General features: G+C 38.4%; 1 protein-coding gene and 1 non-coding gene across 2 annotated transcripts in view; one reads left to right on the plus strand and one right to left on the minus strand.

Moving 5' to 3' along the window:
- Positions 1-15753, plus strand: part of dnah7 (dynein axonemal heavy chain 7) — an 81985-nt gene that overhangs the window by 8065 nt on the left and 58167 nt on the right. The window contains exons 14-26 of the mRNA XM_005798176.2: positions 275-499; positions 589-735; positions 1366-1545; positions 1620-1760; positions 2674-3041; positions 3672-3858; positions 7816-8009; positions 10729-11068; positions 11931-12143; positions 12220-12329; positions 12835-13003; positions 13844-13946; positions 14612-14739. Coding sequence (XP_005798233.2) covers positions 275-499; positions 589-735; positions 1366-1545; positions 1620-1760; positions 2674-3041; positions 3672-3858; positions 7816-8009; positions 10729-11068; positions 11931-12143; positions 12220-12329; positions 12835-13003; positions 13844-13946; positions 14612-14739 — 2505 coding nt within the window. The remainder of the gene's footprint in view (positions 1-274; positions 500-588; positions 736-1365; positions 1546-1619; positions 1761-2673; positions 3042-3671; positions 3859-7815; positions 8010-10728; positions 11069-11930; positions 12144-12219; positions 12330-12834; positions 13004-13843; positions 13947-14611; positions 14740-15753) is intronic.
- trnar-ccg lies at positions 6899-6971 on the minus strand. The gene has a single exon. It is a non-coding gene; the product is annotated as a tRNA-Arg (tRNA).

The following is a 15753-nucleotide window of genomic DNA, read 5'->3' on the forward strand; positions in this document are numbered from 1 at the left end:
GAGTTGGGGGGTGTGGTCAGCAGCAACTTACTTGCATTAAAGTGACAGAGTCCAAAAACAGCTAAAATCTCATTACCTAAAAATAATTCAAGAAACGTAATGAACATGTTTTGTTTAGACCATAGATCAATCCTAACCCATTCAAGGAAGCATAAGAGGCCGCCTTTAACTAATTCCATGCTAGTGTCTCAAAACGGTAACAGAAATCTATCAGTTAGTTTTTAACATATGACCTGACTAACTGTGCCGATGGTTCCCCTGCGTCTCTCTGCAGGTCTACGTCCAGAAGGTCATAGAAACAGAGATGCCTGAGCTGGAGCAGCGGCTGGCTGACTCCAACAAGCAGCTCTGCGACCTGATGGACTTCGTCACCCTGTCGCCGGACGACCTGGAGCTCAACGCCCGAACCGTCCACTGGTTCCAGCGCATGCCGGCCGTGTTTGAGGAACACCAGCAGATAATCGATGAGAAGACGGAGCTTTACCAGAACGCACTCAAGGTCTGCTTGAAGCGGAGGAGCTACCGAGGGTTAATGACGGATTCACTGAAGGGGAAACGATAAAAAGCTGTCTGGTTTAATGGTTGCAGCTGCAACGGGAGCGTTTCCTGGATGAGCTGGTGGGCTACAACATGCAGTTGAAGGAGTTTCTTGGTTTGGGTGAGATAGCGGATCTCGGCAAGTACCTGAAGAAAGCGCAGACGCTCAACACCAGGCTGGACATGGCCAGTGACAAGGTGCAGTAGGACCAAGGATGGAGGTTTTATAGCTCTATCAACTCATCACTGCAAAATCCCACATTTTTACCAAGTATTTTTGTCTAGTTTCTGCTGCAAATATCTTGAATGAGACAAAACTAAATTAAAAGTAAGTTTTCAGCAAGATATATGAGCTTATTTTATGTCAGTAATCCTTGAATGATGATAAAAATGTTTGCAGATTTTACTCCCTTATAGCATGAGACAAATGTCTTAATCTGCCAATGGAACTAGTCATTTTTGAAATCAATATACTAGAATTACTGACTTAAAACAAGCTCTTATATCTTCAATAGAAATTACTTGTAAGTTAGTTTTGCTTTATTAAAATGTAATAACATATTTCCACTAGAAACTAGACAAAAATACTGGGTAAGATTTGGTGTTTTTACGCTGATAATTGCAAAGTGCCTCCAAGTGGATTCACATGCTTAATATTTTACCACCAGAGGGCAGCATTGGATGTGAAACAGCGTTTTAATCATTTTTGTTTTAATTTATCTTCCAAAAATATTCCAGAAGTCATTTTATTTATCAGTTTTGTCACTTTATTTTCTAAAAGTTTAATAATTTCTGGTTTGTCCGTTTCCTTCGTCTCTCTCTGAGAAGATTAATGACATCAACATGGAAGAGGAGGCCTTCGGCTGGCCCGTGTCCCAGTTTCCGCAGCGGAAACAGATCCAGGATGGACTCACGCCGTTTCTGCGCCTGTATGAAACGTCGTTTGAATTCCTGCAGGACAATGAGAAGTGGCTCCACGGGCCGTTGTCCGGGGTCCCTCCAGACAAGGCACCAAACGCACAAAATAACATGAATTTAGTATTTTAATATTTTCATGCCCAATAAAAACTGTTTTCCTGCAGGTGGAGGGCGATGTTGGGAACTACTGGCGCACGTTGTACAAGCTGGAGAAAGGTTTCTCTCAAGTTCCCAATGCCCTGAAAATAGCCAAGCTGGTAAAGACTAAAGTGGAGAGTTTCAAGTCGCACATCCCCATGGTGCAGGTAGAGACCGTAAAAAACAGTTTGTCCTCTGGTATTTATGACGTGGATTACGGCCATTATAGACAGAAGAATAAGGAGTAAGTTTCCGCCAAAATTCCTGAAAATGTTCCCCCACAAAAGAATTAAATAAAGACAAAAACGTGGAAATTTATGACTTTGAAAAGTCAAATATTTGTGAGAAAATAAATAACATTTTGAGATTAATCTCAATTTTTTTTTTAGAAAAACATGGAAATTTCTGAGATCAAAATGTCAAAAATTTGCAGGAAAAAACAAATGCTGAGATTAATTTCAGACATTTTCAAGAAAAACATAGAAATTACTGAGTTTGAAAAGTAAAAAAAATTGCGGGAAATAAAACTTAAATTTTGAGCATAATCTCATAAATTTCTTATAAAAACATCTTAATTTCTGAGCTCAAAAGTTGAAAAATGAAATTTTGCGAACAATTTTAAAAAATTTTGAGGAATAATGTGGAGATTTGAGTTCAAAAAGTTTAAACATTGCAAGAAAAAAATTGCAAAACTTAATCTGAAAATAAAATTTTGAGATGAAAATGTTCATGTTTTGAAACCTCAGATTTAAACATTTTTTTACAGCTTAATCTAAGAATTTCTAAATATTTTCTTGCAAATTATTTACTTTAGGAACTCACAAATTTTCAAGTTACTTGCATTAAAGTGACCCATTCAAGGGTCACTTTAGTTTTCTAGCAAAAATTCGACTTTTGGAGCTCCGAAATTTCTTTTCTCTACAGAATTTCTAAGATTAATCTCAGAATTTAAACTTTTGGGGGGGGGGAATTTACTCCTCCTTTTTATTTCCCATATACAGTGGCCCTAATCCCATTTTGATGGGATTAGGACCTAATATTTACTGTGTCGTAGCCTAAATAGCTTACATTTGTGTGTAGGTGCTGTGCAACCCGGGGCTGCGGACCCGCCACTGGGACGCCATGTCGGAGCTGGCCGGATTCTCCCTGCACCCGGCCGACGAACAGGCCTGCGTGGCTCAGTACCTGTCCCTGAAGCTGGAGGAACACCTGCCCAGCTTCGACGGCATCAGCGAGGCGGCCAGCAAGGAGTACTCTCTGGAGAAGGCCCTGGAGAAGATGGCCGGCGAGTGGTTGGACGTAGAGTTCACCCTGCTGGCCTATCGGGAGACGGGCACCTTCATCCTGTCGTCCGTGGAGGAGGTCCAGCTGCTGCTGGACGACCACATCGTGAAGACGCAAACCATGAAAGGCTCACCCTTCATCAAGCCCTTTGAGGCACAGATACAGTAAGAAACAAAATGGCTGCCCCCCACTTCTGAAGAAAAGCCCTGTTGGTCTAGTGCTGCGTTTCAGTTGTGATCAAAACTGGGAAATTCCAACTTCAAAGCTGGAAAAGTCAAAAGTGGCGCCTTACGAAGTCGGATTTCCCACCATAAAACTGGGAGCAACTCAGACTATTCCCAGTTACAACTTACAAGGCCAACTTTGCATTTCAATATGGCCGCTCCTCGCATCAGCAGCAGTAAGATGTGATGGAGATATGTTAATTTTATAAGACAAAAAATCTGAAATCAGTGCTACATGTAGCGCCTGCAACTCTAAACTGAACTAATTAAATGCGGCGTTTGCTTATGAAAAATAAAATTTAAAATTAAGTTCCACATAAAGTACATTTCACATGAACCGTTACGCTTTACTGTTCTGGTACAACGCCGCCATCTTTGTTTCTGGCTCCGCTTACGGGTGACCAGTGGTGCCCTCTGCTGGATGGTGGTCAAACTACAACTTTAAAGGAAGATCTAATGTGACGATTTTAGCTCATCAATTGGAACTAATTCTAATCTAATCGACAATTAATCGTAAGTTGATTAATTAGCATCCCGAGGTGTAAGTCCCGTTTTTCTGCTTCATTTCAGTGCGTGGGAAGGAAAGCTGCTGCTCCTGCAGGAGATCCTGGATGAGTGGCTGAAGGTGCAGTTCGTCTGGCTGTACCTGGAGCCCATCTTCAGCTCCCCGGACATCATGGTGCAGATGCCTGAGGAGGGCCGGCGCTTCACGGCCGTGGACAGGACATGGAGGGAAACCATGATGCAGGTTTCCCAGGTGAGCTCTTCCTTCCTGTGTTTCACTTTTTAGAGCTCTGTGGAGAACACAAGCTAACAGATGAGTTCCACCCAGAACTACAGCAGAAATCTGGACCAGGACCCACAGTTTCATGTCTTTCAGCAAGAAAACTGTTTATTTAAAAAAGAAACCAAATGAAACATTTGTACTGTTATGTACAAATGAGTATTTGGGACATTGTAGGTAGGAAGAAAAAAAAAAAAAGCAGTACATTTCTGTCAAGAAATATGAAATTTTTACATTAATCTCAGAAGTTTTTCAGAAAAAAAAAGGAAATTTCTGGGTTTGAAAAGTAAAAAAAAAATTCTACAAAAAGCTGAAATTTTGAGATTTATCTCAGAAATTCTTGAGAAAACAACTTGGAAAACTCAGAATTCGAAAGTCAAAAAGTAGCTAGAAAAAAATTCATAATTTTTATTTTACATTAATCTCAGAAACTTTCTATGAAAACATATGGACATTTATGAATTTTTCAAATACTTTTTATAAAACAAACGTGGAAATTTGTATAACTTTTCGAATGACAGAGCCATATTTGGGCCATTGTACATAGGAAAAAAGAGGAGTAAATTTCTGCCAAAAAAATCTTTTTTATTTTTAATTTGAAAATTTGGTATAATTTTTTTTTTTTACATTTCTAGAAAAAATCAGAGGCTCAAAAATACAAAATGAAATTAGAGTAGCGCTCAGTGTGACCTTAAATCAGTTTTTTCTAAAATGTATTTATCTTTTTATTGTTTAAATCATGATGCAAAGACCAGCAGAATCCAGACCATAAAATTAAAAATAATCCCAGCTTCATCCAACAACATCATCGTCAAAACCTGATTTTTCCTAAACTGCCATCTTCAGCTCGGCCACCAGGAGGAGCTCAAGATCCACGGATCATTAGATGTTTCTTTGTTTTCTGTAACATTTTAATGTAATTTTCAGCTGGTTGTTTTATGGTGTTATGCTCACCTCCCTGTTTTCTCCTCTCAGCTTATAGGAAATAAGCGACAAATCGTTTCAGAGCATATTCATGCACAGCAGCAAAGGATATTTAGTGAAACAGTTTCTCTGCTCCCTGAATTAATAAGCCACATTTGTCCCATATGTGGTTTGCATATCTGTTGAAATGCTTTTACCTCAGAGTTTCCCACTCTCTGTCCTCCACCAAAGCCATCTGTTCGGTGCATAAAAACGACATTATCACACATAATACCATGTTATCCATTCAGTGTGCTCATGAATAGCTCCCGCTGGCTCCCTGAATATAAAATTAGACCCATTATTACATTGTCCTCTCAAAGAATGGGCCAAAATCATAAGCATGATGAGATTTATGAAAAGATGGAATCATACTTCATCAATCAGACACACTTTGCTGGAATAATGGTCTGGCCTTTGAAGCCCAATCAAATCACTCTTTCTTTTTTTTGTGGTGTTGGCGCCTGAGCCGGATCGCTTCATTTAGCCTTTAAGACATCCGACTCTTTCTCTGATTATTGTCTGATTAAAGACAAAAACCTCCTATTCTCTGGTTTTAATCTTCTTACTTTTATTATCGATTGTATTGTTATATTTTGTGACTGTAAGGAATCAAGAGCAGTCATATTATAATTACATTATATATTATTTTACCGTTAGAAGAAAACATTACTGACAAAACCCCCCAAAGATTTCATTTCTTTTTTAATGTCATTCACTCAATACACTGCAAAAAATAAAATCTTACCAAGTATTTTAGTCTAGTTTCTGGTGAAAATGTACACTTTAAATAAGACAAAACTAACTTTCATGTAACTTTTCAGCAAGATATTGGAGCTTGTTGTCAGTAAATAATTCCTTTATGTAGATGAAAAAAGTTCTAGTTCCACCAGTGACGATTTCTGTCCAAAATGGGCAACTGCCCAGGGTGGTATCCTGTTAGGGGCGGCAGGAGAGCTAATATCAGATTTTTATCTGCTGCACTACAAAAACACAATTTATGGTTTCTAGTGTAAATATCTTAGAACAATTGGAATAAGGCAAGTAACTTTTCAGCAACATAATAAGTAAATAATTTTTGAATATTGATAAGAAGTACTAGTTTCACTGGCAGACTTTTTCACTTATAACAAGATGTTTTCTCATGTTATAAGTGAAATAATTTGTCAGTGGAGCAAGTACTTTTATCAATATTCAATAACTGGTTTAAAACAAGCTGTCTCATTGCTTAAAGACACAGTAATAATTTTGTATGTAAATTTCTACTTTTGAAGACATTCATAAATACATTTCTGACATATTCTCTCTCCAGCTATTGTTGCATTTAGCAAACAGAAATAATTGTAGTAATTCTAAGTAACCTAAAACAATAGAGGTTTAATCTGATTTATCTTCAGACTGTGAGAAATAAATGGATCTGTCTTTTTATTCTGGTTTTAATTGTAGATATGATGTAAGTCAAGTTTATTTGTGTTGCACATTTCAGCAATAAGGCAGCGTGTTTTATACCATAGAATATAATATAAACAAGCAATAAACATTTCATTTTGTCGAAAGCTATCATCAAGCAAATACATATCAAATTTATTGATTAGTGTTCCAGTTAAGATAAATCAAAGGCGGCTCTAAACAGGTGGATTAGTCCTTTAATCTTAGAAAATGTTCTTCAGGTGATAGGAGGCCGACTTTGTAACTGTCTTTATGTGACTCTGAAGGTTCAGGTCAGAGTTCATCACTACACCCACATTTTGACGGAAGTTTCTAGTTGCATAAGTGTGATGAATTTTAATTTAAATCCTGTAAATGGATAATTTAGTTGAGCAGAAACTGAAATTTGTTGATGTTAAATTCTAACAGCCAAAATGAAACACAACACAGCTCTGTGTGTATGCAGATGTTAGTAGCATCTTTTTTTATTTCTGACTTTAAATAAAATCGGTCTTCAGTAGATTACGTGACTACAACACACACGGCCTCATTAACATTCTCACTAACTTGACCTTTCACCCTACAGATGACACTCCTTCATAAAACAATGGCTGTCTCACTGCGACCCAGGTGGGACTTGAACCCACAATCCCCAGCTCCGGAGGCTGATGCCTTATCCATTAGGCCACTGGGCCGACACGATGTGAACATGAGAAATCTGAGCTTTTCAGAAGAGAGCCAACTTCTGTTTTTTTGTTTTTTGTACAATTATGTACAAAACGTATTTTCAAAAAGTGTCTTTTATTTGAATCATTCTTTCTGTGAGTTGTATGATGGAGTATTGGGTCCAGGCTAGAACATGTTTTTATTAATAGGAGAATAAAGTTGGGCTGCCCCTAACTGTTAAAAAAAAGAAAAGAAGAAAGAAAGTCGTTTTAATGAGAAAAAAGATTCTGATGTAACCAACTGAGTTTGTGCAGTGTTTTTCTTGCAAATATAGAGTCCTGCATCTGTTAAAAGATGAAGTATTTCCTTATTTGTACCAAAGTATACCTTCACAACATTCATCAATTAATGTGTTTTTTGTTGCTGTTGTTTTTCATGTTGGAGTTCTTATAAAATCACTACATCATCCTCCTAATATAAAGACTGTACTGTGGTAATATTTTAACTTCATTCTTGTAATTAAAACAAATGAAACATTGTATCCTGGCTGCTCCTTGTAGAGCTGATCTGAATTCAAAGTCCAAATAAATAGAAGTTGTAAAACACGCGTGTCAAACAAGATGGCCGCCCTGGATGCGCTGACATTTATTTTCAGTGAAAAAAAATCAAAATTTTCCAAAACATAAATCTTGAAAAATCAAAAAAATTGATCAAATCTGAAACTGCAGTGTAAAAACTCCTGTTTCTGGTTCTTTTTAACTTGGATCATTTGACCTGTGACATAAAATCCTTTACATTTCACCCTGGAACGTTAACAACGACTTCACAGACTCTGGTTGAAGAAAGTCATGGTCTCTACTGTTTCTGTTGCAGAACAAACATGTTTTGGCTGTGGTGGAGTTTGAGAAAATGCTGGAGAAGCTGAAACAGTCAAACGAGTTCCTGGAAAGTATCCTCAAAGGCCTGAATAACTACCTGGAGAAGAAACGTCTCTTTTTCCCTCGATTTTTCTTCCTGTCCAATGAAGAACTTCTGGAGATCCTCTCAGAGACCAAAGACCCCACAAGGTAACGTGTTGTAGCTTTAATTTTATTAATGACATCAGTCTAGGTGTGTAGGCAGACAAATCCTGCCTAAAAGTGACCTTTTATGCTTCCCTGAACAAGTTAGGATAGGTCTATGGTCTATACAAAACATTCATTACATTTTCTTTGCACAAAATCATTATTAGATACTGAAGTTTTAGCTGTTTTAGGGCATCTTTTCACTTTAAACTCAAATAAGCTGCTGCTGACCGCGCCCTCTGACTCAATGTTTAGACTCACACACATTGAAATGGCTGTGAACAGATGCCCAATTAGGCAACTGCTCATCTTTGAAAAACATTAGTGGAGCCTCCTGCACAACCAACAAGAATGCAGCAAGTGGTTTTTGGATGCTAAGTCAACAACAAAACTCTTGTCTTTTCTAGCAGCCATTGTACAGTGCATACAGCAGTACACCAGCTGACCAAATGGGCTGGAGCTCAGCTGGGGTTGCTAGGTAACCGGCGGAACTCTGCTGAGGTTGCTAGGTAACCGGTAGAATGTTACATAACGATCAGGAAGTTTTTGAAATGGCTCATTTTCCAGACACCAAAATGATGAACTTTTTGGCAAAAAAATGTTTTGGTGTTTTTTTTCCAATACTTGGGCTGTTTGTAGGAGCAATAGAGGCCAAAGAAAGTACAAAAATGTGCAAAAAGTAATGAACTTTGACCCCGACTGAGTTTTGTAGAGCTCTAAAGCAGGGCGTGGTGATAGCCTACTTCCAGTTGTCAAACAGGTTTTATTTAGGATATTTCCCAGTTTTACAAGTCTGTTAGTGATGAAACCTCAGCATGCAAAAACTCAAAATCTTACCAAGTATTTTTTTATTTAGTTTCTAGTTCAAATAGTTTAGTACAAAGAAGAAAAACTAGCTTACAAGTAACTTTTCAGCAAGAAATAGCGATCCATTTTTCCCATAAATGAAACAATCTGCCAGTGGAGCTAGTAATTTTTCATAAATATTAAGAATTCATTTACTTAAAACTAGCTTCTGTTTCTTACTGACAAGTTACCTGTAAGTTAGTTTTGTCTTATTTCAGGTGTGCTAAGATATTTGCCCTAGAAACTAGACGGAACTATACAGTGTGGTTCATAAAACTGAACCAAACAAATGCGGTTCACCAAAAAGTAATTATGTTTTTCACACGGTACCATATTTGTGTAATAGCTTTCACCTTTAATAAATGAAATTATAATTTAAAGAGCAGCTTTTTGTATTTACTTTTGGTTATTTTTATTAAGATGATCGGAGGTGCAGAAAAAATAGAAGCAAAAACAGAATTGAAAGGTGTGGAGTGTGGAACTGGAAACACGGCGGGTATAAAACCTCCTCTATCTCCATAATGCTTCTCCATAAACTCTCCACAATAATCCACGCTTATCTAATTTCACAGGGGAATTCCATTTAGTAGATTGTGACTGCAAACAAAAGATGCTTTAACCTTTCATACTCTCCGTGCTATTTCAATTTTCGCTTCCTTTTCACTCTGCAGTTCCTCAATCTCTGTGCGACTGGCAGGAAGTTTTCATTATGTCAGCGCCGACACAAAGCCAGCAGTCCGCTCTGCAAGACGTGGATTTCTGCCGTTTGTGTTTGTGTCGCACACAGATGGTGGTTAATATTAGAAAGACTGTATTATTTTTGGGCAGATGTTTGTCGGATTGGTCACAGGCTGCAGTTTTATACCATCAGTGTTCTGCAAACTCCTGCAACACAAACAGGGATGTAAATTATGTTAAAAAAGCAGAGAAATATGTTAAATTTAGGGGTTTAAACACCTGGTAATCCAGAATTGGGAGTTAAAATTGCAACATTTGTTATATAGTTGCTGTGGTTCTGCACTTGGACCTTTTGAAAAAACCTGTTCACACTGAAAAAACACAAAATCTTTATTTTATTTTTGGTCTATTTTCTAATGCAAATATCTGAGAACGCTTGAAATAAAACAAAACTAATTTAGAAGCAACTTTTCTGCAACATACAGGAGCTTGATTTAAAAATTATTCCTTCATAAAGATGCAAATGTTCTGGTTCCACTGGTAGATTATCTAACTTAGACCAAGACATTTTCTCATGTTACAAGTGAAAAAATCAGCAAATAATCTTACCAAGTATTTTTAGTGTATTTTCTATGGCAAATATCTTAGTGCACTTGAAGTAGCACAAACCAGTTTATAAATAAGTGTTCAGCAATATAAGAGGTTATTTTACATAAATAATTGATTGATTGATTGATTGATTGATTGATTGATTGATTGATTAAAAAATAAGTTTAAGATTTTTACACTTAAAACAAGACAATTTCCCCTTGTTTTTAAGTGAAATAAATTGCCAGAACTTTTTCATCAATATTAAGGAGTTACTGACATAAACAAGCTCCTACAGTATTTCTTGCTGAAAACTAACTAGTAATTTAGTTTTGTCTTATTTCAAGTGTAATAAGATATATGCCATATAGAAAATAGACCAAAAATACTTGGCAAGATCTTGTTTTTGCAGTGTAACACCTGATTTTGTGAAATTATCTAATTTCACTTTATTTATTTTTCTTCCACTGATGTTTCAATTTGCTTAGTCAAGTTAAACAAAAAATCACTAAAACGTAAATGACTGATTGTTATGAGTGTCTGTCTCTGCAACGCCGGTGATGTTGCTCTGACCCGTCGCCTCTCTGTGTTGTTATGCTTCCTGTACCAGAGTGCAGCCCCATCTGAAGAAGTGCTTTGAAGGCATTGCCAGTGTTGTGTTCACCGAGGTTCTGGACATAACCCACATGAAGAGCAGCGAGGGAGAAACGGTGAAGCTCCTGGACACCATCTCCACCTCCAAAACCAGGGGCCAGGTGGAAAAATGGCTGCTGGAGCTGGAGAACGGCATGACCGTGTCCCTGCGGAAGGTTATCGGAGACGCAATCACGGCCTACCAAAATGAGAAGAGGACCGATTGGGTCCGCGCCTGGCCGGGTCAGACGGTGCTGTGTGTCTCACAGGTCTACTGGACCAAAGACATCCACGAAGCTCTGGCTTCAGGACCGAAGGTGATCCGCTCCGTTCTGTTTTTGTTCCCAACTGTTAGCTTCAAGTTTACCTGTGGTGGGCACTACTAGCTAGAAGGCTAGCTGCGATAGCTTTACAGGAGACCGATTATGCTTCCTTGAAAAAGTTTAGGGTAAATCCATGGGCAATACAGAACAAGTTCATAAAAATTTTTTTCACATAATTATTCTTAGATAATTACATTTTAGCTGTTTTAGGGCGTCTTGTCACTTTAAATCCTAAAAAGTTGCTGCTTGCCACGTCCTCTAACTCAATGTTTACACACATGTGAAAATGGCTGCAAACAGACGTGCAATTATACAAACGTACATCTTTGAAAAGCAGAAGTGGAGCATCCTGCACATGTCTAAACACTTGTCTTTTCCAGCAGCCGTTGTAGAGCCCGTACAGCTGACCAAAAGTGCTGGAGCTCCACTTGGGTTGCTAGGTAACGGGTATAACTCTGCTGGGGTTGCAGAACAAAAATGATCCAACCATCCGAGTCCGAGGCCGAAGTTTGAATAATCTGACAGTGCAGTGTGAAAGAAAACCACAGCAGCTGAAAATGTAAAAAATGTTTCAACTTTGTTCCCGAATCGAACAGAATCTATGGGACTACGAGGTGTGAAAAAAGGGCTACGATCAAAGTGACAAATTAGCTGTGCTAATAGCACATTAGCTGATGCCCAGCACTGCTGATATGGATGAATTTTGTCTCCTAAACACTATTAGTAATAAACTCTGCCTATGTTGTAGTGTGTAGATGGAGCTGCAACATGACATGAACATGAGTGAAAAGCTTTGTGAATCATTTTTCCTTTGTGAATCTGTCTTGGTGACGTTTTTCCTGCTGCCTCTGTCCAGGCCCTGGAGGCCTACCTGCAGCAGAACAACAGGCAGATCGACGACATCGTGGCTCTGGTTCGGGGGAAGCTGTCCAAACAGATCCGGGTGACCCTGGGAGCCCTGGTGGTGCTGGACGTCCACGCCCGCGACGTTCTGGCCACGCTGGTGCAGAAAGGCGTGCGTGACGAAAATGACTTTGAGTGGCTGAGCCAGCTGCGCTACTACTGGGTGGTACGTTAAGCACAGCAGGGGCTTTCTGATTGGCTCATGGGAGAAACTCAGTGGTTCCGATTTCCAATCTGTGCAGGAGAATAACCTTTACACCAAGATGATCAACGCTGGTTTACCGTACGGCTACGAATACCTGGGCAACACACCGAGGCTGGTCATTACTCCGCTGACTGACCGCTGCTACCGGTAAAAATAGGAAAACTCTCTGGTTTTTAACGGAGTGTTAGGGCCACGCTAAGAAATGAAAAATATTATAAAATTACTGCAATACGCTCATAATATTATGATTTTATTTTAAAAATGTGACTTTATTCTTCTATTGTTTCAACTTTATTCTCATAATATTCTTGTAATATTATGAATTTATTGTCTGAATGTTATTTATTTATTTAATTATTAACTTATTTATGTTTTAGGATTTTGTCATGGTCTTTATTTGACAGTAGATTGACAGGAAGGTGGTTTATGGGAAAGGAGGAAGGAGATGTAAGGTCAACCTGCCGGGACTCGAACCTGTGATGAGGTCTAGATGTGTCCCTTCGTGTTTCTTGTTTCGGCCCCAACACTCCGTCGTCCTGCTTGACTATTTATCTGTCCACTAAAATCTTTGCTTTATATAAAAAAATAAGTTTCCAAACCCCAGCAGTCAGTTGTAGATGTTGTGGTTTTGCTGTCCTGTGGTGATTTTCAGCACCCTGTTTGGCGCCCTCCACCTCCACCTGGGTGGGGCCCCTGAGGGCCCCGCAGGCACAGGAAAAACAGAAACCACCAAGGACCTGGCCAAAGCTGTGGCGAAGCAGTGCGTGGTTTTCAACTGCTCTGACGGACTGGACTACATCGCGCTGGGAAAATTCTTCAAAGTCAGTACATCCCCTTCTGATTTCTCACTTACTGCCAAAAACAGCTGGATGTTTTTTTGTTTTCTTTTTTTAAACTCTTGGTCTGTTTTTAGAAGCAGTAGAAACCAAAACGGAAGAACAAAAACCTCCAAGGTGTGAATGTTTCATAATAGATCCCCTCTAAAGTGTCTTACAACACAGATCCAGTGTTTACATTCAGACCTGCCCCTGTTGCCATAGCAACATGCTGTCAATCCAGAACCTTGTCCTGTTTTTACTTTATCACCTTTGGATGATTATACAGAACCCAAAACATTATAAACACAGGCAGACTGTCCAAAAGTTATACTCAGGTAAAAGTAGCACTTCAACATATTTTTACTCAAAAGTTGCCGTCCAGGAAATTACTGAATTAAGATTAAAGAAATTAAAGAAATTGATTTGGAAATGTTTTTTTTCTTTTGCCTCCTTTTGTTATTTTGTATTTATGTTATTTATATGAATTACTAGTAACCTCTGGCGTGGGCAGAGATATCAAATTCAAAAATCCCAAAACGCATCAACATGAGAATATCTTGTTTTATGCCAGGTTTGTTTTCAGTTTGCTCCTAACGCATCCTTCGATCCGCCTCACCTTGAATTACTGCGCAAAGGTGCATCTCTCCGCTCTCATCACCTGATAAATAAAAGATGGCTTTAAAAATTCAGACCGGATATTTTCTGTTGTTGTTATTTTGGGGTGAATCTTACTGGTTGTGTGTGTGTGTGTGTGTGTGTGTGCGTGTGTGTGTGTGTGTGTGTGTGTGTGTGTGTGTGTGTGTGTGCGTGTGTGTGTGTGTGTGTGTGTGTGTGTGTGCTCAGGGCCTGTTGTCGTGCGGCGCCTGGGCCTGCTTTGATGAGTTTAACCGCATTGACCTGGAGGTTTTGTCCGTTGTGGCGCAGCAGATTCTCACCATCCAGAGAGGTTTGTTCTCAAAACTCGGCTTCGCTTTTCCCGTCTGATGCTGAAGGAAACTGGCAGTGGACCAGAAAACAAAGGCATGGCAAAGATTCAGGAGTGAAAAAAATTTTAAAAAAGAATCGGTTTTAAACTACAAAGAAAGGTAACTGTTAGGAAAGGCCAGGAAAAATGTCCTCTGCTGAGTCTGCTTTGGGTTTTTGATCATTTTAAAGATCCTGCAGCTGCTTTTTAAATGTTTATTAATGTTTAATTTACTCTGACTTCTCTAACCTTACAGTTATTACAACTGTTTAAAGAGAACTAAAACACATTCTGCATGTTTTTATCCTTTAGAGACAAGTCTTTATTTTCGATTTTACAAGTTTAGGTTTCGTAAAGGTACAAATATGTGGAAAAATTATTTCTTTTCACATGAAGCACATTATATAAGTAAAATAATCTAAGAAAACGCATACAATTATCTTTTTCCTGGATGAGTGCTCACTAAATCACTTATCTTAGCTTAGTTTAGCTTATTTTTGTCTTTAGTGTTTCACAGTTTTGACAGAATAAACATGTTTGGACTTCGTTATGTTTTAGTATTTCAGCAGTTTTCCAGGTATTGTATTTTAGGTTTGCACCATGTCGGGTAAAACCGTCCCTCGGTCTGATTGCGTGCGTTTGTGCAGGGATCGCCGCTCACACTGACATACTGATGTTTGAGGGGACGGAGCTGAAACTGGACCCGTCCTGCGCCGTCTTCATCACCATGAATCCTGGCTATGCTGGACGCTCAGAGCTGCCAGACAACCTCAAGGTGCGCCGCCGGCCCAGACTTTACAAAACACACTGACTTCCAGCACTTAGCGATTAATGAGTCAATCTAAGGATGACTTTATCAATCTGCTAATGATCAATAGATAAGCTGCCAATCCTGAGTTTTCTCTTCTATCAGGAGGTTCGACCATTTCTTCATAACATTAAGGGTTACTTGTTTTCTAATAAAAAAAAACACACAAAATTAAATTTTAACATTATTTTGTGTCTGAAATGTTACATATTGACTGAATAAACAGACTTTTTTTCACGTAACTGACATTTATTTATTTGTTTTTACATCATTTTGTGCCACTGTAGAAAGAAAAAAATGAGTATATTTTGAGTAACAATTGTAGAAGTTTGAGATTGATCTCCGTAATAAAAAACTTTGAAATTTCTGAGTTTCAAAATTTGAAAATTTGCTAGAGAAACACTCAGACATTTTGAGATTCTCCAAAATTTTCTAGAAAAAATTTGGACATTTCTGAGTTTCAAAAGTAAAATTTCTTTACTTTTGAAACTTAGAAAGTTTTTTTTTTTAAGAGATTACTCTCAAATCTCTAAATTTTTTGGTGGAAGTTGCTTCTTCTTTTCTGTCTCCAGGGACCCTGATACGCTGTTGTATGTTTTTACCTTTATGTATTTGTTCTCTGCAATGCTTTGTGTTTTTCTGTCATTATAGTAAATCAGTAATTCTTGAATGAGAAGTTGAAGCTGTAGATGTGCTGAATAAATCACTATTAATATAATTTAAGGCGATATTTCAGTGTTCATATTTCTAAACAGAAACGCATAAAATTGTGTTTGTTTGTTTCTGGCTCCGCTTCAGGATGACCAGCGGCGCCCTCTGCTGGACGGTGGCCAAACTACAACTCTAAAAGAAGGTTTAAGCGGACCTTCGATTGGAACTAATTTAATCTCATTTTAATCTAACAAACCATTAATCGATCATTTAGAGTAATTCAGTGTATATTCTGATGTGGCTGCAGTGTTGGAGTGTTATTAAGTTGAA

Source organism: Xiphophorus maculatus, chromosome 7 (assembly GCF_002775205.1).
Source record: "Xiphophorus maculatus strain JP 163 A chromosome 7, X_maculatus-5.0-male, whole genome shotgun sequence".
In the NCBI taxonomy this organism is placed as follows: Eukaryota; Metazoa; Chordata; class Actinopteri; order Cyprinodontiformes; family Poeciliidae; genus Xiphophorus; species Xiphophorus maculatus.